General features: G+C 45.5%; 1 protein-coding gene across 1 annotated transcript in view; it reads right to left on the reverse strand.

Moving 5' to 3' along the window:
- The window catches only part of efcab11 (EF-hand calcium binding domain 11), a 42,272-nt gene extending 20,947 nt beyond the window's left edge, over nucleotides 1–21,325 (reverse strand). Inside the window, exons 1-5 of the mRNA XM_083683146.1 lie at nucleotides 21,181–21,325; nucleotides 20,928–21,023; nucleotides 20,282–20,330; nucleotides 16,532–16,633; nucleotides 10,337–10,427 (exon numbers count right to left, since the gene is read on the reverse strand). Coding sequence (XP_083539272.1) covers nucleotides 10,337–10,427; nucleotides 16,532–16,633; nucleotides 20,282–20,330; nucleotides 20,928–21,023; nucleotides 21,181–21,192 — 350 coding nt within the window. The 5' untranslated portion in view covers nucleotides 21,193–21,325. The remainder of the gene's footprint in view (nucleotides 1–10,336; nucleotides 10,428–16,531; nucleotides 16,634–20,281; nucleotides 20,331–20,927; nucleotides 21,024–21,180) is intronic.
- Nucleotides 21,326–22,121: the final 796 nt, after the last annotated feature.

Below are 22,121 nucleotides of genomic sequence, written 5' to 3' on the forward strand. Positions count from 1 at the left end.
ACTGGTGTATGCATTTCGGTGAGACCCATAGACATAGACAAACACACACACACACACACACACACACACACACACACACACACACACACACTAGCTAGGGCACCTCAACAGCGCTCCCAAGTCTTGTTTCCAAGACAACAGCTCACAAAGCTAGCCAGCCAGGGCATGCTAAAGCTCTCTGTGCTAGTAAATCCTGTTTTTAACTGGGGCAAGACTTTTCCAGAATAATAATAATATGCATATTGTCCTAGTCCACATAACGCCTCATCTTCCCTGGAGAATTCTCCTTTAAAAGCCATTCCGTGGCAACACTCGCTATTTCTATGCATGATGTGAAAAGTACCGTTCATCTTCAATTTGGTTTTGGTTTCAACTCATGAACTCAATTTCAATTCGCTTCCTGAGTGGTCATCTTTTAGAACAAACACAAGCACAAGGCCATGAGCTGAATCCCAAATGGACCCGTGGAGCCGTCGCACTTACAGTAGATCTGAGACGATAAGACAAGAATAAGCCGGCAAAAACTCCACCTGGTGTTCCCTATGAGGGAGTTTTTGCCAGCTTATTCTTGTGGGTAATGGGTAATCACAGTGGGACTGAATGCTTTTACAGGCGTGTAGAACAGTCAGACAGAGACAAAATATTTCTCTCTCTCTCTTTCTTTCTCTCGCTCGCTCTCTCTTTCTCTCTCTCTCTTTCTCTCTCTCTCGCTCCCTCTTGCTCCACATCAGTGTGATACTGTAAAGAAGCAGCCGTGTGCCACCCAGGGTGGTTTGCTCCTTTACGAGACTGGGCTTTTATAGAGAGAGAGAGAGAGGGAGGCATATACAATAGGAAGAGCATGACAGTCGGGGAGGAAAAGAGAAATGGCCTACTGTACGTACAGTATTTAAGAGCGAACAGAGAGCTAGAAAAGAAGTTTGAAAGTATGAAGTACTGAAGTATGAAAATGGAAAAGAAAGGAAGGAAGTCATGGAAAAAGAAATGGGGAAAAAAAGGAAGAGACTCCTGTAGATCAGTAGCAAATCGGCCCCAGCATGAGTGCGTTTACTGCATATTGAGAGTTTGCCCTTTTCTCGTGCCTCCGTATCAGGGTAATTACGGCGTCTTTGTAGGAGACTGAATGGAGGTATCGCTGGCCGCCGCTTTACTGGCCGCCTGACCACAGGAGCTCGCTACGTTGAAATCCCTACAAGGAGGAGGAAAGTCATTCTCTCTTTCACACCGTCTTTCTTTCCTTCTATTTTTTTTCTTTCTTTCTTTCTTTCTTTCATTCATTCTGTCTGTCTCTCTCCTCCTCGTCTCCTCCCTTCCCCGCTCTCCTCTCCGCTCCCCTGACAGGTATGTACGCGTACTGTACACACAAACACTATGAATGGCCTTTCGACAGTCAAGCTGATTATTCTGGCTGTGGAGTAGAATCATCTTCTGTCTACGTTTTTTTCCTTCGTATCCTGGTTCCTGTCGTCTCATCAGTGAGTGAATAGGGTAAATGCTCTTAGATCTCTCTCTCTCTCTCTCCCTCTCTCTCTCTCCCTCTCTCCCACCTCTCCCTCTCCCTCTCCCTCTCCCTCTCCCTCTCCCTCTCCCTCTCTCTCTCTCTCTCTCTCTCTCTCTCTCTCTCTCTCTCTCTCTCTCTCTCTCTCTCTCTCTCTCTCTCTCTCTCTCTCTCTCTCTCTCTCTCTGTCTCAGACCGTTCATATTCACCTGTTCAGTTGATGTCTCCATTAACAGCCCCCCAAATGAACACTGAGAACTCATGCACACACACACACACACACACACACACCACTCCTTCTATTCCCTCTTCATCCACTTCATTAACATTTCTGTGGTCTGTTGGGGACTCCTCTTGTTTGTGTAATCACTGATTATTTCGGTTTCTTTGTCCTACCGTATTCCAACAATCACTCCGTTTAGCGGGTATGTCATTCTCTCTGTTCCTCTTGGGCTTATCTGTCATTTCATCATCTAGTTATTTTTGAGACAAAGCAGCCTTGCAGCCCTCGGCACATGATTTGGTGCATTAAAATGGATATTAAATCTATTTTGAGCTCCACTTCTCTACCCAGAAGCTGCCTTTCAGAACAGTATCAGGATATATAATTGTATTGATATTCAAGCCTAAAGGTTTGTAGTACTGCGTTTTCTTTTTCTCCCTGGTAGTTAATTAATTGATTGATGAATGTCATTGATTGGTTAGAAGGTCTAGACCAGTTCCTGATTGGAGGGGGAAGGGTTAGGGTTAGGGTTAGGGTTAGGGTTAACCCTAACCATAACCTTGTCCTGGCTGTAGCATGGCTGTAACATTACCTGGGTCTGTACTGTAGGTACTATAGGTACAATCTACATAGTTGGATCACAAGGAGATATTTTTTATTACTGTTGTTTTTGTCCCCTTTACCGTCCAGATTGTATTTTAACTGAGACTGTCAGTTTGCCAGACCTCTCTTTCTCTCTCTCTCACACGCACACACTCACAAACACACACACTGGGGATGCAACGATATGAACACACACGCACACACACACACACGCACGCACACACACACACACACACACACACACACACACACACACAGACACACACACACACACACACACGTTTAATAGGGCTATTAAGGGGAAGGAAACTGGGCTATTCTTCTGGGAGTTCTGCACTCTGTATGGAGTTACCATGACAATTACATTACCCTCACCGGCATACCTCTACCTCATAGGAATTCTAATGAGGTCTGTGTGTGTGTGCTAGCGTGTATGTGTTTGAGTTGCATACATGCATACAATATATTTGTGTCTTCCAGTTTGTGAATGTGTCTGTTTTTGTTTACCAATCTATACCATCTCTGAACCCCACACAGGGCCAATTCCATTTCAATTATTATTCGTTGAAATTCCACTCAAAGGGTTAGGCGTAGCACACTAATGCGCTTACCGCGTAATCGCAAGGTTCCTGGTTCGATTGCGACCCTCGACCTATCTTGCATGTCGTCCCTCCTCTCTCTCCCATCCTTCCTGTCAATCTCTACTGTCTCTATTCCAATAAAGCAGAAATGCCCTAAAAAATATATAAAAAAGAAATTCCACTCAAAAACCAGTGGCTTTTATTTTCAACTAAAAATCTTTCAAGCCAAGTGACTAACCTGACCCCAACCCCAACCCTGCCCTCTGCACATCCCTCTGTTAGTGTATCTCATTTTCATTTACCCTCCAGGTGTGTGTGTGTGTGTGTGTGTGTGTGTGTGTGTGTGTGTGCGTGTGTGCGTGCGCGTTAGTGTTCGCACGCGTGTGACATGATAACAGGCTGTGAAAATTGCTGAATCTGCCTAGGGTTGTGTAAGTTCTCTCTCTCACACTCTCTATCTGCTGAGGAAAGAGTGAAAGCGTGACCGACTGGCCTGGCGCTCCTGTATTCTCCTCTCTGATAAGCAGATTTAGTGGGCAGATAGGAATTCCACACATCCAACGTGTTTAAATTATTTTTAAAAAAAATGCTTTTTGTTTATGCATTGTGGGTGGAATCCTAACTTGAGATCTGTGCACGTAACTTGATCCTCGCACACGATTCCGATTGACATCAATACAAGATTTACGTGACTGTCCGAGTTACGCTTGCCGATCTTGAGTTTGGATTCCTCACTCCCATTTGTTTTGCGCCAGGACATGATGTAGCCTAGTTTAGATACCTCCAGCAATAACTCTTCACAGTAAAGTTTAGGATAGCTTTGCCAGGGACCAAGTTCTGCTTTTTTTTTTTTTTTTTATATTTCTCCTTGGCACTTGATGAGTTAATAGATTGGCTAGAATTGACACACAACTGGATTCCCAGGTCTAAAGTTGCTGAATGAGAAGAACCAGCTGTGGACCTCAATACACCCTTGACTGATTGAGTGTCAAGTATTTTGCACAGAAGTTGTGTAACATAAACGCTTGCAATCTTATTTTTCTTTCTTACACTCTCACCGTCTTTCATTCCCCCTCTCTTCCTCTCTTTCTCCTTAGTCCCTCTCCCTCCACCTGTGGGGAGTGATCCTAATCACGGAGATGAGTGGAGGAGCCACTGAGGGAGAAGGGATTAGATAAAAGCATGAATACATTAATTAGGGAGAGGAAAGAGAGGGCATCAATTCTATCTCCTCTCATCCTAGAAACCTGCAGCTGGAGATATGGGGAGAGTGGGAGAGATGGAGAGAGAGGGTAATGGAGATAAACCTAGACAAGAGAGAGGGGGAGACAGAGAGAGAGACCTCTGCAGGGCTGAAGAACAGTACACAGGGCAGGACAGGGGGCTCGGTCTAACTCGTGGCCCCTGGCCATGCAGTTGCCTACGCGCAATCAGTGGAACACGAGTGTCTGGGTTATCGCGTGTGTAATTGTGTGTGGAAATGGCTCACTGTTTGTGCATGTGTGTCTGTAAGTGACTGGTCATAGGCAAAGTGTGTGTGTGTGTGTGTGTGTGTGTGTGTGTGTGTGTGTGTGTGTGTGTGTGTGTGTGTGTGTGGTGTGTGTGTGTGTGTGTGTGTGTGTCTCTTTTGATGCCGAGGAGATGGGCTGGCTGCGATGTGACCAGCGCTGGGCAGCACTTGTGGGTGTCTCTCGGTCTCTTCTCCTTCTGACCTTGATGAGTCCCCTCCAACACACAGTCTCTCTCCACTCCGAGGCAAAATAGTCCCCCTCTGTGGCCCTATGGAAATGTGCCCCCTTATCCATGTTGCTAGGCAAGACGGGTCTTAGTAGTGAATCCCGGCTAGCTTCCACGCTCTTGCCCGCGCTATAGAAGTTAGCGTCCAGAATTGGAAATGTAAACTGTGACCTAGCTGTGTTCATTTGCATAATAAAGCACCTATTTATCACCAGTTTGTATCTAAGGTAATCTGAGACAAAAACAGCTTTGTTTCAGAAGTTAAGTTCTACCTTGCAGAAAGAGATTTTCCAAATGGCTTGTGTTGGAGGTTGCAGCATAGGATGGTGTATGCTGGAATGGCAAATCTGGTCCTTCTTGTCAGTAGCTCTTGTTTTACTGAATCTCAATTAAATAAAACACACACTCTCTCACACACACAAACACACACACACACACACACACACAGAAAGGAAAAATAATTTGTTCTCGTTGATGTCTCATCTTCAATACCCTCTTAAGATCCTTTATGAAGAGCTCTCACATTGCACTGCTTCAGTTGACATTTAGCATTCGACTGCTAGACTATTTAAAACAAGTGGCCTAATCCTTGAACCATCTTCCCCTCTCCTACTCTCCCTCCCCTCTCCCTCCTCTGCTGTAGCTCTCCTCCCCTTCCTCCAGTGTGTGTGTGTGTGTGTGTGTGTGTGTGTGTGTGTGTGTGTGTGTGTCTGTCTGTCTGTCTGTCTGTGTACGGGGTGTCTTTTAGGTGAGCTTGGAGGGCTGTTCTGGCCACTTATTCGACACTCCTTCAGAATCAAAGGATTTAAAGCAACCAGTCAAGCTCTGGCTCTTGTCTGCCCTGTGGGTCTTTACTCTGGGGAATATCAACATACTAAACTGAATATCACAGGATACATAACGCCTGTCTCTCTCTCTCTCTTTCTCTCTCTCTCTCTCTCTCTCTTTCTTTCTCTCCATCCCTCTCTCTCTCTTTCTTTCTCTCCATCCCTCTCTCTCTCTTTCTTTCTCTCCATCCCTCTCTCTCTCAGCCTCTCTCTCAGAGGAGCGGTAGCCTGTCTTTGATCTCCCTGGGAGGTCTATGCTGATTGGCTCTTTTTGCTTGGTCAGTGCTGTATGGCCTTGGCACGGCGTTATGTAGGCGACTCGTCTTCTGAAGGTCAGTGCTGATCTGTCACTCCTAAAGGGGGGGAGGGGGGAGGGAGGGAGGGAGGAGAGGACAAAGGGGCGGACGAGAGAGGTAGAGAGTTTTGAGGGTCTGCACTTCTTGAAAGTCTCTTTTTCTCATTCACATTTCTCTCTCTCTCTCTCTCTGAACGTTCTGATCCTCACTAAAAACGTCATCAGAGGAGGGACCAACAGTACAGTACATCCCCACAGCTTAGAGAGCTCTACGTTCGGGATGTACCAAGGACTTGGTCTCACTCACTCACTCACTCTTTCAGTCCCGCTCTCTCTCTCTCTCTCTCTCTCTCTCTCTCTCTCTCTCTCTCTCCCTCTCCTCAACACTAATGAGGCATGGCATATGGCATTTTTTGGACTAACCCTAAACCATTATCCCTAAACCTAACCCTTAATAGAAACATAAAAAAAAATCATATCCATGTGCTGTTTTACTTTTTTGCATTACATTTCTTTTGTCTGTTCCATCATCATAGTGAGTGTGAAAAGCCCCCTGGAGTCCCACGTATAGTGTTCTCTGCAATATACATTTACCAGTATCAGAAGCCTGTGTGTAGGAATCAGCTGTTCCTTGTGAGGAGAGTAGTTGAGTTAAAATGACTTGTTCACAGTATGCCAGTGGAAAAAAAGAGAAGATTCATGTGTGAATAATGTATATGGTAGGTAGGATCTCCCTGACTGCAGTTAGGAGAGAGAGAGAGAGAGAGAGAGAGAGAGAGAGAGAGAGAGAGAGAGAGAGAGAGAGAGAGAAAGAGAGAGAGAGAAAGAGAGAGCGAGCGAGAGAAAGAAAGAGAGAGAAAAAGAGAAAGAGAAAAAGAAAGAGAGAGAGAGAAAAAGAGAGGGAGCGAGAGAAAGAAAGAGAGAGACAAAGAGAGAAAGAGAGAGAGAAAAAGAGAGAGGGAGCGAGAGAAAGAAAGAGAGAGACAAAGAGAGAGAGAAAAAGAGAGGGAGTGAGAGAAAGAAAGAGAGAGAGACAAAGAGAGACAAAGAGAGAGAGAAAAAGAGAGAGGGAGCGAGAGAAAGAAAGAGAGAGAGACAAAGAGAGAGAGACAAAGAGAGAAAGAGAGAGAGAAAAAGAGAAAGAGAAAAAGAAAGAAAGAGAGAGAGAGGCGTTAATGAGTTGTACTCTAAGTAACCTCCTCCTGTAGCTTGAGGGTCATTGATGATGAGGGTAAATTTGCATGCATATTTCTGATGTTAAAAAAAGCATCCCCCTCTCGGCAAATTTGATAGGACATAAACTCCACCAAGAAGTTTAATTCGAGAAGGATAATTAATTCACAAGTCTCTAATTTTACAGATTAGAGCCGCAAAGAGAGAAACACAAACGCAGGCTGACCCCTGTGTGTACACACACACACACTTACAAAACAGTCTTGCGTTAAACTACCAATAATAATCATACACAGTCAAGTGCTACGCTCCACAGATATCCGACTCAATTACTCCCATCTAAGGCTGAAGAGTTGCAGTTCTGTATTCCACCCTCGCATTCATTTCAGTCGAGTCAGTAGTCGGTCATTAATAGAAGTGGAATAGCAACAACAACAAGAGCCAGGGGGTAATAAGCCACGATGCTTCATCCCAGTTCTCCGCCTTAAAGTGCAGTCTGGTGCACTTCTCCACACAGACTTTCTAAAGGGAACAGATGAGTGGAAGAGTGTATCTCAGGGAGTGCACACAAGTCAGGAGAACACTTGAGAACGGTGGAGAGAACTGGGACGCAGTGTGTGATGAGATGGGAATGGAATCCAACGGCAGCCCAATTCTTCATCCCTTTCCCAGACTTGTCCGCTCCCCTACACAGTACGGAATTGGTGGAAGCATGGATGAAGAATTGGCTTACTTCACAGGGAACCTACTGTATACGACCCTTCCCTTGATACAGAGGCTGCCAACTCCATTCCTTGAGGAGGCCTTTTTTGGTTTTCCTTGGCTCTGAATGGATCGTTTTAATGTCATTGAATGGCTAGGGAACACACAAACCTGGGCTCCCAGGTCTAAAACAGGCACTAATTAAAAGAACAGGTTGACAGGTTGGGCAGCCGTCCAGGAGTTGATTTGAGGACCCTCGTCAATAGAAATGGGCTTTGTACAGTACCATGACACCTTCAGCCCCTAAGGATAGTGGCGTCCTCAAACTGTCTTCTTTCTTTCATCTGCACTGATTAGAAACACACAGGATAGGTGAAAGTCATATGGTGGGATCCTTGTAAGGAGTTTGTTCCAACATGTCCAGTTCATTGATGACCCATGTTAGGGCAGATGAAGTCACTTTAGACTATTGAGATCATTTCAGCATGTGTGTGGTTATGATATGATGATCTTTCATGCAAATGAGTGGCCAATTCCAAACCAACCTAGACACAAGTGCAGAGTTGGACAGTTATAAGCAATTCTACTTAAACAGCTTTAACTTGCTGAAAGGCAAGATTCCCCCCCCCCACACACACACAGACATTGCCCATACCTATCCTGTGCTTTCAGATCTACAGTACACAAGTGAAGGGCCTAGGGGTCGAAGTGGAATTGGACCACCAAGGTCAACCTGGGACAAAGGAAAGCTGTGTTAAAATGGATGACGGGCTGGGGGGTTGTTTGTTTTATAAATGGTCTTCGTCCTTCTCTTTAGTGTCTATTTCCCTAATGCTCTCTCTGTATGCCTCATTGCCTCTGGGAAGACTGGCGACGTTCCCATAGGAAATAGGAATAGGAACGCCAAGATGCGCCAAGAGTCCAAACAGGTGAGAACAAGGAGAGGGAAGAGAGGAGCAAGAGAAAATTAAACGGGAAAAATAGATGGTGAGAGGAGAGAGAGACAGGTGAATGAGATTGAGAAAGCAGAGAGGATATGTAAAGAGAGAAAAGAGCAAGAGAGTGAGGGAAATACAAAAAGAAGGAGAGGGAGAGAGGAGATAGCACAGGGGAAGGTAAAGAAAGAGAAGAGAGGAATACATAAGAAAGGAGAGGAGAGGAGGGGAGGGGAGGGGAGGGGATGGAAAAGGAAAGGAGAGGAGAGATCTTACATAGTTCCTCATCCGTTTCTCAGTTGTGGCAGGTATTTAGCGGAACAGCAATGACTGATAGTTGCTCTGGAAACAGAGGAGCAACAAAAGGAGTGTGAAAAGAGAAGGAAGAAGAGAGGAGGAGAGCGAGAAAGAGAGCGATGGGGAAAACAGACAAATAGAATCGAATACAACAAGGGAAGGGAAAAGGAAGGGGAAAGGGGGAAGAAAAGAAAGAGAAACAGACAAAAAAAAAAAAAAAGACAGGAGAGAAAGGGGCATAAACAACTGCAGGCGCCTTTTCGAGGTGCGGTGGCAGTCGCCACCCGTCGCTGCGTGGCCGCGTTGCCATGGTGACAGTCGCCTGGGTGAGCGGTTGCCGTGTTAGCGGAGACTGTGAGAGAGCGGGGCTCGGCAGCACGCGGCCGTAAATCTGGAGCGTGTGAAGGAGGCAGAGGACGTGCGCCGTTAATGTGTGTGTGAGTGTGTGAGTGCATGTGCGGTGTTAATGGTGTGAAAGCCTGCAGACAGATCTCCATTGTTCTGCAGTGATTATGACAGAAAGGACAGGACAAGGGCCTGCTCTTTCCTCCAGAAAAGATACAGATAACACACAAACAGAAGACATACGACACACACACATACACACACATACACAGTCCCACATAGTCACACACAGAGACAGACACAGCCACACATACACAGACACACACATTTTATAAAAACACATACACAAACACAGACACCCATATGCAAAAGACACGTGACACTCTAGTAACCACACACGCACGCACGCACGCACGCACGCACGCACACACGCACACGCACACACACACACACACACACACCTGGGGGCTTGAGCTCTTTTTGGAGTTGCATACAGTATGGAGACAGGGTGAGGAGTTTTCTCTCCCTCTCTCCCTCTCCCCCACCCCCCTCCTTTCCCTCCCTCCGGGTGAGTGTTATTATTTATCACTTTGGAGTGATAATCTGGACTAAACACAGCCCTGGGCTTGAAGATAAACTTCTCTCTCTCAGTCACACACACACACACACACACACTTCAGCTTTTTTTTTTCTCTCTTCTTCTCTTCCTCTGTTACGTTCTCTCTCCCACCCCCCCCCCCCCCCCACCCCCCCTTATCCTCTAGCCATTCTTCCTGCCATGCTGTATTAAAAGGTAACTGAGTGGGAGAGAGGAGGGGGGAAGAAAGGGGATGGAGGAAAAGCAAATAGCAAGATTGCACGGCCACACGAGTTTGCACAGTGCTGATCTGAAAACTAAAAGACAGGTGAAAGCAATATAGTGGTTGCCTACCGCTTTCACCCAGTTCTTTAATGTCAGGTGAAAGATTGGATATGTGCAGATACCACTTGGGACCAAATCCAACCCCTGGTCTACAGTGTCATCACCCCCCCCCCCACCTCTAGTCTACAGACTGAAACACAGTGTAAAATGGGAGGCAGTTTGGGAAGGCGTTCCTGAGTCAATCCCGATCGTTCCTACCGGAAAGCCTCCAGTACGGTCCTCTCAGGGAGTCGTGGAGCCACACGTCCGAAGGCGGCTTTAAAGTCCTCTAGCTTCAGGAAGCCACGACCTGGAGACCAAGAACAAGAGCAAGAACAACGCAACCTTGACTTAACCATCCAACCTGAAACCATAGTAACTAGACAGACACACACACAAAAACCCAGGCAGGTTGTGGCCATAGACAGGCAGTGGAACAGAGACATTAATGCGTCTGTGTGCATGTGGGTGTGTGTCTGAGTGCATATGTATGTACGTGGCACCAAGGCATACTGTGATGAAGACGTGCCTGGGTGTGTGTGTGTGTCTGTGTGTAATATAATGATGACTCTGCTGTCTAGCTTTCACCATCCCAGTCTTTGCCACAGGGCCTATTGACTGTTAATGTATACAAGCATTATTCCAGACTCCCCATTATTCCAGAGCTGTTGTCAGAAAAAGATCATTAACTATTAATGCAGATTAACTATTGATAGACATTAAGAGTGCTCCAGTCCCGCTCAACACTGGGAATCATACACACAAGCAGAAATTACACACACACACACACACACAAACACACACACACACACACACACACACACACACACACGAAACACAGACAGGCATACATCAGCCTGATATACTACTTTTAACGATTGCTTTTATGCATTTGGTGACTGACTGTAACATATGTGTGTGTGTTAATGCATGCATGCGTGTGTGTGTGTGTGCGTGTGCGTGTGTGTGACAAGAGATATAGGTCTCTTGTCACAGTTCTGTTGAGGAGGCGGTTTTGGACAAGCATTAAAGAAGCCGGCCGTCTCCAACACAAAAGGTCTTCTCCACTAATGGCGGGTGAGTGGGGTTAATGAATAGAGCTCCCTGGGCATTAACAGATTTAATCATCAGTCATCTGACACTGCTCTCTCTCACACACACAAAACAGATGTGCATACACACACACACACAACACACACAGTGACAGACACAAGGCATGCACGATCACACATAGACAGTGTGACACACACACACATCCTCCCTCGCCGATATAAACTCAGAACAAAATTAATTAGTTAATTATACTGCCTTCTCCCTGTGGAACAGCCAGCAAACAGCTGCCGGAAAAAAAGAGCAGGAACGATCTTCACAGAACGTACGCACAACCTATATTCAATGTTCTCCCGAGGATTCCTTCAGTGTGCCGAGTTCCAAAGGCAGCCCAGATTTAGGAGTTTAGATTCAGAGGGAGAGAGTTTCAGAGGAGAACAGACGTCTGTGATAGCTGTGTGTGTGTGATAGGGCTATCAACTGGGTCAAAAACACATTCCATTATTCTAATCTAAGGAATTAAATTGCTAAATCTACACAGGCTACACTTTTTTCTCCAAACGTGCCATGATACGGTATGGGCATTCGCCGTGCTCAAAACAGGCCGTCATTTTAGAGAGACTGCAGCAAAGGTAGCCAAAAAGCATGCCATCATTTACATAAACGGCACTCAAGTTTGGCATATAGGCCCATGGCAATTAACACTAACACTGACATCCAAAGAAAAGGCATCTGATTGGTAGCAGACTAGGTGCCATTTAGTCCAAATCAAAATGAGTATGATGTCAACTGTTAAATAAAAATGTATTCAGCCGGCCTGACAATCTTGGCAAATGGCATTGATAGCTTGCCAAGTGGACGAGCTTACGCCAGAGAAACACCTGTAAACATTAGTGAGCAGTAGCTCAGTAGATCCGGTGTGCTAGAAAGCTGGTTATTATAAGTCAGCTAAATCTTATTTTAGACTCAAATCACTACTGGCTAGTGTGACAGCAGCCCCTGCAAAACTAGCTAGAGTGTTGCCTGCAACAACAGTGCTTTATTACTACTTAAAATGTGAAGAAAGGTGACGTCCCGCCCTGTTCCAAAGTTTATGTTTGTCTTTGTTTCATGTTATTTCATTTATTGTTTCCTGTTTATTTTTGTGGAACTCAACTTGTCTCTCGTTTCAGACACTTCACCACCTGCCCTTGTGTGTACCCCACCCTGATTGGCTTCACCTGTTCCTCATCATCCTTCCCTGTGTATTTATTCTGTGTGTTCCCCTGTCTCTGTGGCAGTTTGTCTTTGTACCTTGTGTCAAGCGTTCCAGTGATTTTTCCTAGTGTTGAGTCTTCCTGGTTATTTTGATTTCTGATACTGTTTCTGACTTTGCTTTTTGCCTACCCCTTTTCGGATTATCTGCCTGACTTTTTGAACTGCCTACCTGTGTACCAAACCCTGCTTTGCGTGTGGGCTGCACTTCAAGCTACAGGCGTTTTCATTCCAGATGGAACGAGCTAAGGTGGCTTACGTCATCACCCACCTTACCGGCAGAGCTGAAGCTTGGACCACGGCCGAGTGGGCTTGGCATTCTCTAGTCTGCTATTCCCCAGAGGGTTTCACTGACACTCTCTGCAAGATATTCAATCACACAATCCCTGGTCGAGAGGCAGCAAGAGCACTCATGGGCCTGCACCAGGGCAAGAGGCGAGTTTCCGATTACGCCATCGTGTTCTGCACCCTGGCAGCAGACAGCGGCTGGAACTCCTCCGGCATGTCTGATGCTTTTCTTCATGGTCTTTCCGACCCCATTAAGGACCAGTTGGCACCACTAGAGCTTCCCCCTGACCTGGATTCCCTTTTCGGCCATAAGGAGAGATAATTGTCTCCAGGAGAGGGAGAGAGAGAGGTCCAGGTCTGCTGTTACTCCGCCCGTCCTGAGATGGCCGTCCACTGCCTATCGCTCTTCGTGGCATCATCCCCAACGGCCATTCCTGGCGGCCGACTCTTCATCGCCCCCTACGGTTTCGGAGGAGCCCATGCAAGTGGGGAGAGCCAGGTTCACTTCCGAGGAGCGCCAGCGTCGTATACAGGAGAGCAGATGCATCTACTGTGCTCAGCTGTGTCATCAGTGAAGAGGGCGCTGGTGTGCCAAACCATTTGCTCTGTCAATCTCTCCCTGTTTGTCTCCTGCACGGCTAATTACTCCATCCTAGACTCTCAATCATCCTGTGTTTGTGGACTCTGGAGAAGATGAATTTCATGGATTGGAGGCTAGTCAAAAGACTTGGTCTTGACGTTGTTCCCCTGCCCAAGCCATTCGAGGGCCAAGGCTCTACTGTGCCGTCTGTCACCGCACTCAACCAATTCAATTAATTATTACCAATAACCACACTGAGTTTCTGAGTTTTTATCTTTTCAACTCTCCTTTACAGCCTCTCATCCTGGGTTATCCCTGGCTCTCCAAACATAACCGTCACATACACTGGTCCACTGGGGAGGTTACGGGCTGGGGGGAGACATGCTCACCCTCCTGCTTTCCGTCTGTTCCTGCTTCAGTGTCTCCTCGACGTCCAGTCTCTGTCTCCTGTGCCTCCGGAGCCTCCAGCGCCTCCTAGGTCTCCTGTCTCCTCACGCCTCCTGGTTTCAGCAGATTCCGACTACCCGGATCTTTCTAGTGTTCCCTCCTGTTGCCTTGATCTCAAGGAGGTATTCAATAAGACCCGTGCTTCCTCTCTACCCCCTCATCGGTCCTACGACTGCACTATAGACTTGCTTCCAGGAACTTCTCCTCCCAGAGGGCGTCTCTATTCCTTGTCGGCCTCTGAGAGGGAGGCTATTAAGGAGTACATTGACTCTTCCCTTGCTTCCGGTATCATTCGCCTATCCTCTTCTCCTACTGGGGTTGGCTTCTTCTTCGTCGACAAGAAGGATAAGACGCTTTGTCCCTACCGAGGCCTGAACGACGTTACCATTAAGAACAGGTACCCCCTCCCTCTTATCTCGACAGCATTTGAACTGTTACAAAGGGGCTAAGATCTTTACTAAGCTCGATCTTAGAAATGCTTACCATTTAGCAAGGACAAGGGAGGGGGACGAGTGGAAGACTGTCTTCAACACTCCTAGTGGTCACTATGAATACCTTGTGACGCCTTTGGGACTCACCAATGCCCCAGCTGTGTTCCAGGCTCTGGTGAATGATGTTCTCTGTGACATGCTTAATCAGTTTGTCTTCGTCTATCTGGATGATGTCCTCATCTTCTCCCCTGACGAGGAACCCCATATCCAGCACGTCAACCAAGTTCTCCAGCACCTCCTCAATAACTAACTCACCGTGAAAGTGGAGAAGTGTGAGTTCCATTCCTCCACCGTTGCTTTCCTGGGTTTCATCATCTCGGAAACAACATTCAAATGGGCCCTGCCAAGGTCAGTGCTGTTGCTGAGTGGCCCACGCCTACCAGTCGCAAGCTAGTGCAGTATTTTTTGGGTTTCGCACATTGTTACGGTTCCTCAGAAACTTTAGCACTGTTGCTGCTCCGCTGCATGCCCTCACCTCCTCTGCTGTCAGATTCCAGTGGTCTCCCCAGGTGGACCAGGCTTTCCGGAGGCTGAGGGAGAGCATCACCTCAGCACCCGTCCTCACTCTCCCGGATCCCCGTCAACAGTTCGTTGTGGAGGTGGATGCCTTGGATGTCGGTATTGGGGCTGTCCTCTCCCAGCGATCTGAAGAGGACAACAAGCTCCATCCCTGAGCTTTCCTCTCCCGGAAACTCTCTCCTGCCGAGAGAAATTATGATGTGGGAAATAGGGAGCTGTTGGCCATCAAGGTGGCTCTGGAGGAGTGGCACCACTGGTTAGAGGGGGCAGAGCAACCTTTCCTGGCTTGGACCGACCACAAAAACCTGGAGTACCTCTGGACCGCCAAGCGACTCAACTCCAGGCAGGCCAGATGGGCTCTGTCCTTTAACAGATTTAATTTTTCCTTGTCATATCGGCCTGGTTACAAGAACGTTAAGCCCAATGCTCTGTCCCGCCTGTTTGACCCTGACTCAGCCCCAAGGTCTCCCAATAACATCCTGCCCCTCTCCTGTGTGGTGGGGGCTGTTACATGGGACATTGAGGAAGAGGTCAGACATGCGAGTGTTAATGCCCAAGTACTGGACAGCTGTCCCCCGAACCGGTTGTTTGTTCCTGACTCCCTTCGCTCGCAGGTTATCCATTGGGCTCACAATCCCTTCTCTCCTGTCACCCTGGTATACAGTGGACTCTCTTCGTGGTCAGGCAATGCTTCTGGTGGCCGTCCATGGAGAGTCCACTTCCTGTGCCTCATCGCCCATGGTCTGACATCTCAGAGCCGGGCCTAGTGTTGAGTATTCCTGGTTATTTTGATCTCTGATAGTGTTTCTACCTACCCCTTTTCGGATTATCTGCCTGACTTTTTGAACTGCCTACCTGTGTACCAAACCTTTTTTGATAGTAAAGACTATTCTATTGGATTTAAGTTTTTGTCTCTGAGTCGTTCATTTGAGTCCTCTGCCTGTTTGACCCTGACTCCAGTCATTACGAAAGAAGGGTAGATGCAACTTATTGTAATGTGAACCACCTTGTTGCGTTCGAGCACATACATACTTGAATGCCAAAATGAACACATCCTGTATCATACACTCATACAGTGTAAGTTTAAACAGAACCACGTGCACAAAAACACACAAAGGGCACACACACACACAAAATTACACATTACAACAGAGCACAGATACATATACACAAAACACATACTGACACACACATATTGTAGACCTACAAAACAACACCAGTTTGTGTGCAGAGTATGACCTTGTGCTGTACTGAAATGAATGGCCAGTGAGACAGAGAAAAGAGGGAAGACAGGAGTTAGCCTACAGCATAGCACCCTCCTCTGGCCAGTAGGAACAACACAATACTACGCTCACAGCAGCTCGCACTCCCTCACCAGCACGTTCATGCCACGTTCAGATAGGAAGTGAATAAACTGAGTAAGGAAGCGTGCAGGGCATTTTATGCCATTGAGAAACAAATTCAAATCGAAATACCTATCAAAAAGGCTCATTTTTTTAATCTGCCATTAAACCAAGCACTTTATGGCAGCGAAGTGTGGGGTCCACTTATCAACCAAATATGCAATCAATGGGACAAACACCCAATAGAAACCATGCATGCAAGATAATTACTGTACATATCATACTTTTCATTTGTATGTCTGCTTTGGCAGTATTTACATTTGCAATTCATGCCAATAAAGCTCCCTGATTTTAATTGAATTGAGAGAGGGGAAGAGACAGAGAGAGAGAGAGAGAGAGCCGTAAACATATATGTTTGGCAGAGAAAAAGGAGTGAACGTACAGTGCACATCAAAGGCGTTGAAGATCTGCCTCGTCTTCTCGTAGGGATCCTCCACTGACAACTTCCTCCCCATGAGAGTCACAAACATCTCTAGAGAGACTCCTACATATACAGAGAGAGAGAGAGACATAGCTCAAGACATATCCCTGCTGTTAAATATAATGTGTATGGTTGGGCTTCCTTTATATGGCAACAGTGTGTGTGTGTGTGTGTGTGTGTGTGTGTGTGTGTGTGTGTCTGTGTGTGTGTGTGTGTGTGCGTCTGAGGTCAGCAAGTAATATCTCTTTCTCACTCATGCAGGCCAGTCGTCCTCCTCTCTCTCGCCCTCTCTCAGTGCAGACACAGACACACAGGACAATATCAAAAGACACACAGCTGAGTAGCCAAGCGATAGCTGACCAAGTCTGCCTAGCTTCGGACCTGCCTCCCCACACCAACTCCCACCGACCCGAGACACAAGCAGTGAGGCTTGGCTGTGAATGAAAGATAGCGTGCCGTGTCGGCTTTTCTTAGATGAGTCTCTCCTCTGCTCTCCTCCAAGGGCTTCAAAGAGAGAGCTGGAGAGGAGTGGAATGCTGGTGGAGAGGATCTGTCAGCTACTCTCCCCAGTGGGGAAGGGAGGTATAGAGGTGTCTTTGTCACAGAGAGAGGTCAGCTATGTGTGTGTGTGTGTGTGTGTGTATGTAATGGTGCAGGCGTTTGTGTGACTTGAGTGCCTTGTGTGAATGGTGGTGTGGTTCAGTCAGTGTGTGTATCCTCAGTCACAGCAAAACATCAGTTAAAAGGGATCCACACTGTGGATCTATGGCTCATTGCCACTGCATGGCAAGCACACCCAGAAACAGCACCTACCAATTTGTCACTCACCCTAAGAGATCATTCACTTCAACAGAGACGGACGGACGGACGGACGGGCAGGCAGTCTCCCTCTCTCTCTCTCACGCATAAGTTTACATCTATTTTTTATGAACTAGAAGACTGCCTACTAAGTTGAAAATAAGTTAGAATTGTTCATCATAAAACTGCTAATTATCTTTTCATTAAGGTTCCTATAATTCATGGCCTACCGCTGTTTCTCTGGGAGCATAAACTAACAGTGTGTCAAGACAAGACCACTATTACACATCCAGAGACATCAAAGGAGTGCACACACACACACACACACACACACACACACACACACACACACACACACACACACACACAAAAAGCTGAGTGCATAACATGCAGTTTTATTACTTTCCCATTGAATAAACAAAGCTATTCAAACACAACAGAGCTGTGACTCACCAATGGGTCAAATGCATGTCTTACAGATACCAGACTAACTCTTCTGATACAGTCGAACACACACAGAGACACATACATTCCTGACCAAATACTCTTTATCTTTCACAGACACCTGTTGCTGTGTCCACTAGACCCCCTAGCTCTGCAATGCACAGATATCAAACCTCGAGTTGCAAAAACATCCCCTTTAAAATCCTAAGATGTCCCCTTCTACATCTCAACAAAGTGTAATATAGGCCTTCTGATTGTTAACATATCCAGCATCTTTTATGACTAATGAACAAGCTTTCTTTTGTTCCTCCTCCTCATGCTGCTGCCATCTTCCTTTTGAAGACAGTTCCAGAATTTCTCTCCTCTGCCTTCTCAACTCCCCTTGGGTCGAACAACAACCACCAAAACAATAACAATACAATAACAATACAGAATTAAATAGATAGTTTGGGGGTATGAAACAGAACCTTTCATGACTATAAGCTGTTTTAACTCGAAGAGGAATGGAGAGACCAGTCAGTATAGGCTCTTTCTTATCACTGTTTGCTTCTCTGAAGCTATGTACACACATGGGGTGATGCTACAAAACAACCAGTGGTCATTCTTTGTCAATGGAAGATGGTGACTTTACAAGACAAAATAAATGCAACCCATAATGATTGGGAATGAACACATGTAGTCTAAGGGCCTGTTACACCTAAGCCTTTTTGAACATGCTAATGTACACTATTAAACTCGCTGCACACAATGAGTAGTGGACTAGAAACGGCCACGAGCCATCTACCCATGCCAACCTCGGCAGAGTTTCAAGACAAAAAAGATGTGTGTACGCCGCTCGAGGACGGGCCTACCAGCTAGGACCCTACCAAAGTCTAGCACAAGTTTTTTCTAACCCTCATAATATAGCTTGTTGCCATTTCCCCTCTGCATACTACCAGCAACACAAATTCACTAATCACATGAAAACCAGAAGAGGAGCCTGTTAAATTCTCTGCTTCTTTCCTTCGCTCAAATGTAATGGATGGTGGAATATTATTTCCTTGGACACGCACGCACGCACGCACGCACGCACGCACACACGCACACACACACACGATTACCTCCTTCTTTACCTATAGGGCAATGGCTGGAAATGGCAAAAATGACTTCCTAATCTCGGTCCTCAACTGTTGTTATGTATTTCCCTGAAAAGCCTCCTTCCCACCACGTGCATCTCTCCTTCTCACTCTCTCCATCTCCTCTTGGGCCCCAGAGAAAGCCTATGCGCCCGTCATGCTTACAATTACGCCTCGCGCTCCTTTCTGAGAAGACATTCTTTTAATTACTCGAAATGTGTAACACGATTACACCCAATCTAAATCAAGCTAGCATCCCTTTGAATTAATCTCGTTTCCTTTTGTTTAGCCTGGATGACGACGACAAACGGTTGCTTTATTTGGTTCCTTCCCTTCCCTTCTCCAATCTTACGTTTCAAGCACAGATTCTGCGTAAAGAATGATTGGTTTTGCTTACACATCAGCATGACTCCCCCCCCCCCCATGCTGCCTTACTCTCTACACCCCAATATCCTAGCAGCTTCCTCTCCATGTCTCCTTCCCTCCATCTGCACTGTCTTGAATGAATAGGATGAGTAAACCGCAAATGCCCCAGTTGGCGTTCACCATGTTGCTTTCCTTTCTCTTTAGCACTCAGTTCAGTACAGATGAGGGAGGAGGCCACTTGAGACTTGAGATGCAGCCCCAGTGTCATTCAGGGGTCCATGGTGGCTATAAGTGGGGCTGTGATGAACAGCGTATGAAACTGTAATGACATTTAAACTGCTGGCACGCTGTAAATTAACCTAAAAAAGCCATTGAAGCTGTCAAGAGGATGGCTGGAGGCATCGGGACATGCGCACGGGGCACGCACCACGCACCACTGGCTTCTTTCTCCTGAATTAAATACAGGCGGCGATGGCTGTTCCAGGGCTAGCGTGTCCTGTGGCTATATCTCCCGCTTATACATTCTGCTCATACACACAGAGACACACACACACACACACACACACACACACACACACACATCTAAAGAGAGTGGAGAGTGCTCCAGTACTGGATGTGTACTGGAGGATGGAGTCATTCATATATTTACATAAATCAACAAGATTTGTCAGAGTTGAAAGTGGCCTAGATGTTTATACTTCCTTATGCATTTGAGTGCTTGCATAAACACACACAAACAATAAGCTAATATTTACTCATTCTGTTAAAACAACTTGTCATATGACACATTAGGTGCTGTGTGCCTGGTAGAGAATTTCTAGAGTAACAGAGCAACCACCCAACACTGAACTGAAAGGACAACAGGAGGCTGTTTACATGTAATCATGAGTACACAGGGCTTAGAAATACAGACAATTATTGTTAAAGCAAATATTGAAATAGGTGTAGGCTACAGTATGGGTCTATTATATGGATTTGTGTGTCTTACCTGGAGAATTAGCTGCCTGGTCGTGATGCATTAGAATGTTGGTTTCAGACTACAAAAAGTAAATAATAAAGATTTGATTAACTTAATAAATAAATAGAATTGGCAATAATATATATAGGTTTTTTGTAAGATGACTGGCAATCAAATCTGCAATAGGAAGGCCAAGAGAAGATATGCACCTCAAACAAGAAGACCTTTAGCCAATAAAATGGTGCAACAGTGCTCTCATCTGGGCTTCAATGAACATTGCATCCTTAATTCAAATTAATTTAAATCCCTCCTGCTCATCAAAGATAGCCAACTTCTGGTGACGCGTTACAATACATTGCAGTTAAACCTCTGTAGTAGCTATAGAATCACAGTAGTAACAACTTTGTATTAACTGGCTGTTACATAGAACATAGTAATCTAGTAGTAATCTCTTCGGAATTGCATAGTAATGCAGTTGTGCTGGTTATATGTATAGATAAACAATTATGTTATGTAATTCTGACGTTAAGTTAGCCTATTACAATTGCAACGACAGTCATTACAATGTCACCACACAGGTTTAGAGCAACTTAATGTTATGATTACATTGCTTCCAGTGATGATATGGGTCTAGCAACAATAGTCTAGTGCGTAACAGGTTTACCTGTTGACTCACCTTTGATGGTTTGTATCCAAATAGCATAACTACCGCCATCTTTAGGTCCTCTCTGTTCAGGTATCCTTTCTTGTCCATATCACAGACCTTAAAAACCTTTTTTTAAATAATATATAATAAAGCATAAACAAACTTGTGCAACTCGGTGAGGTTGGGAATGAACGTTGCTAGGGAGGGTGCACTGCACAACAGACGTGTTCGCTAAGCTAGAGGGATATTGATATAGCCAGCGGTAAACAAACCTAATTCTTACCGTTTCAAACATTGTCTTGTCAATGTCTGTGATTTATTTCCGACGTCAGCTAGTGTGTTATTGTAGTCGCTTCCATGTATATTTTAGGAAATAGTAAAGCTTAGATGTTTTGCATGCTTTTTTTCAGTGTGGTACATTGTGGTTGCTTGCCATTACTGCGCGCAAAACTCAGATCTTCGCGCAGGACAGAGAGGGTGGCGGGGTGCGTTCAATTAGTTCAATGTTTTGCAACGGTCGGGTTCTTTTTTTTTCAAATTCAGAAAATACATCAATTACTTAGTTTAATGTTTAAACGTATATTGGTTGCATGTATTCAAGGTTTTCAATCCAAACCTACAGACTGTGCATTATGTCTGTTTCATTTTACCATTATACCATTTAGACAACATAGGGCACTCATTGTACTATCGAGACATTTTAGAGAGACATATTATTACAGCATCAGACAATTATCATGAAATATTATTGTTGTTGTTCATTAATGAATGTTCTAAATGTTTTCAATTATAATAAAAGTGTACCCAGAGAGGCTTAGTGAACCGGTATGTTATTGCTGTTGTTCAATGAGGTCTTGCCATACCAGAAATTAATGACATTCGAATCCAGAAATTGTGCATTTCTGTAGTGGACCCATATAGTCATTCTGTTACGCCATTCTGTTACCGGATGTAAATCCACTTCACTTACTGTAGCTGAACAACCAAAAGAGATATCTTCAAACTCAAGGTATCTTATGATAGCTAACACCCCACTCTTTCTGCAGACATATTTTAATCTTAATTTGGAAAAGACATTTAACAGTTTTGGGGAAATGTGGTTACATAAAAAAAACAGGGGGATTTTAGAGTAATTCTGTTGACTTTGAAGCTGCACAGTTTAGAAAGTAAATGTTTTTTTGTTCTGTTTTTCAGTTGGAATTGTTAGAAGTAGTCTGTGTATAC

The sequence above is a fragment of the Argentina silus genome (assembly GCF_951799395.1).
Source record: "Argentina silus genome assembly, chromosome: 13".
NCBI classification, from domain to species: domain Eukaryota; kingdom Metazoa; phylum Chordata; class Actinopteri; order Argentiniformes; family Argentinidae; genus Argentina; species Argentina silus.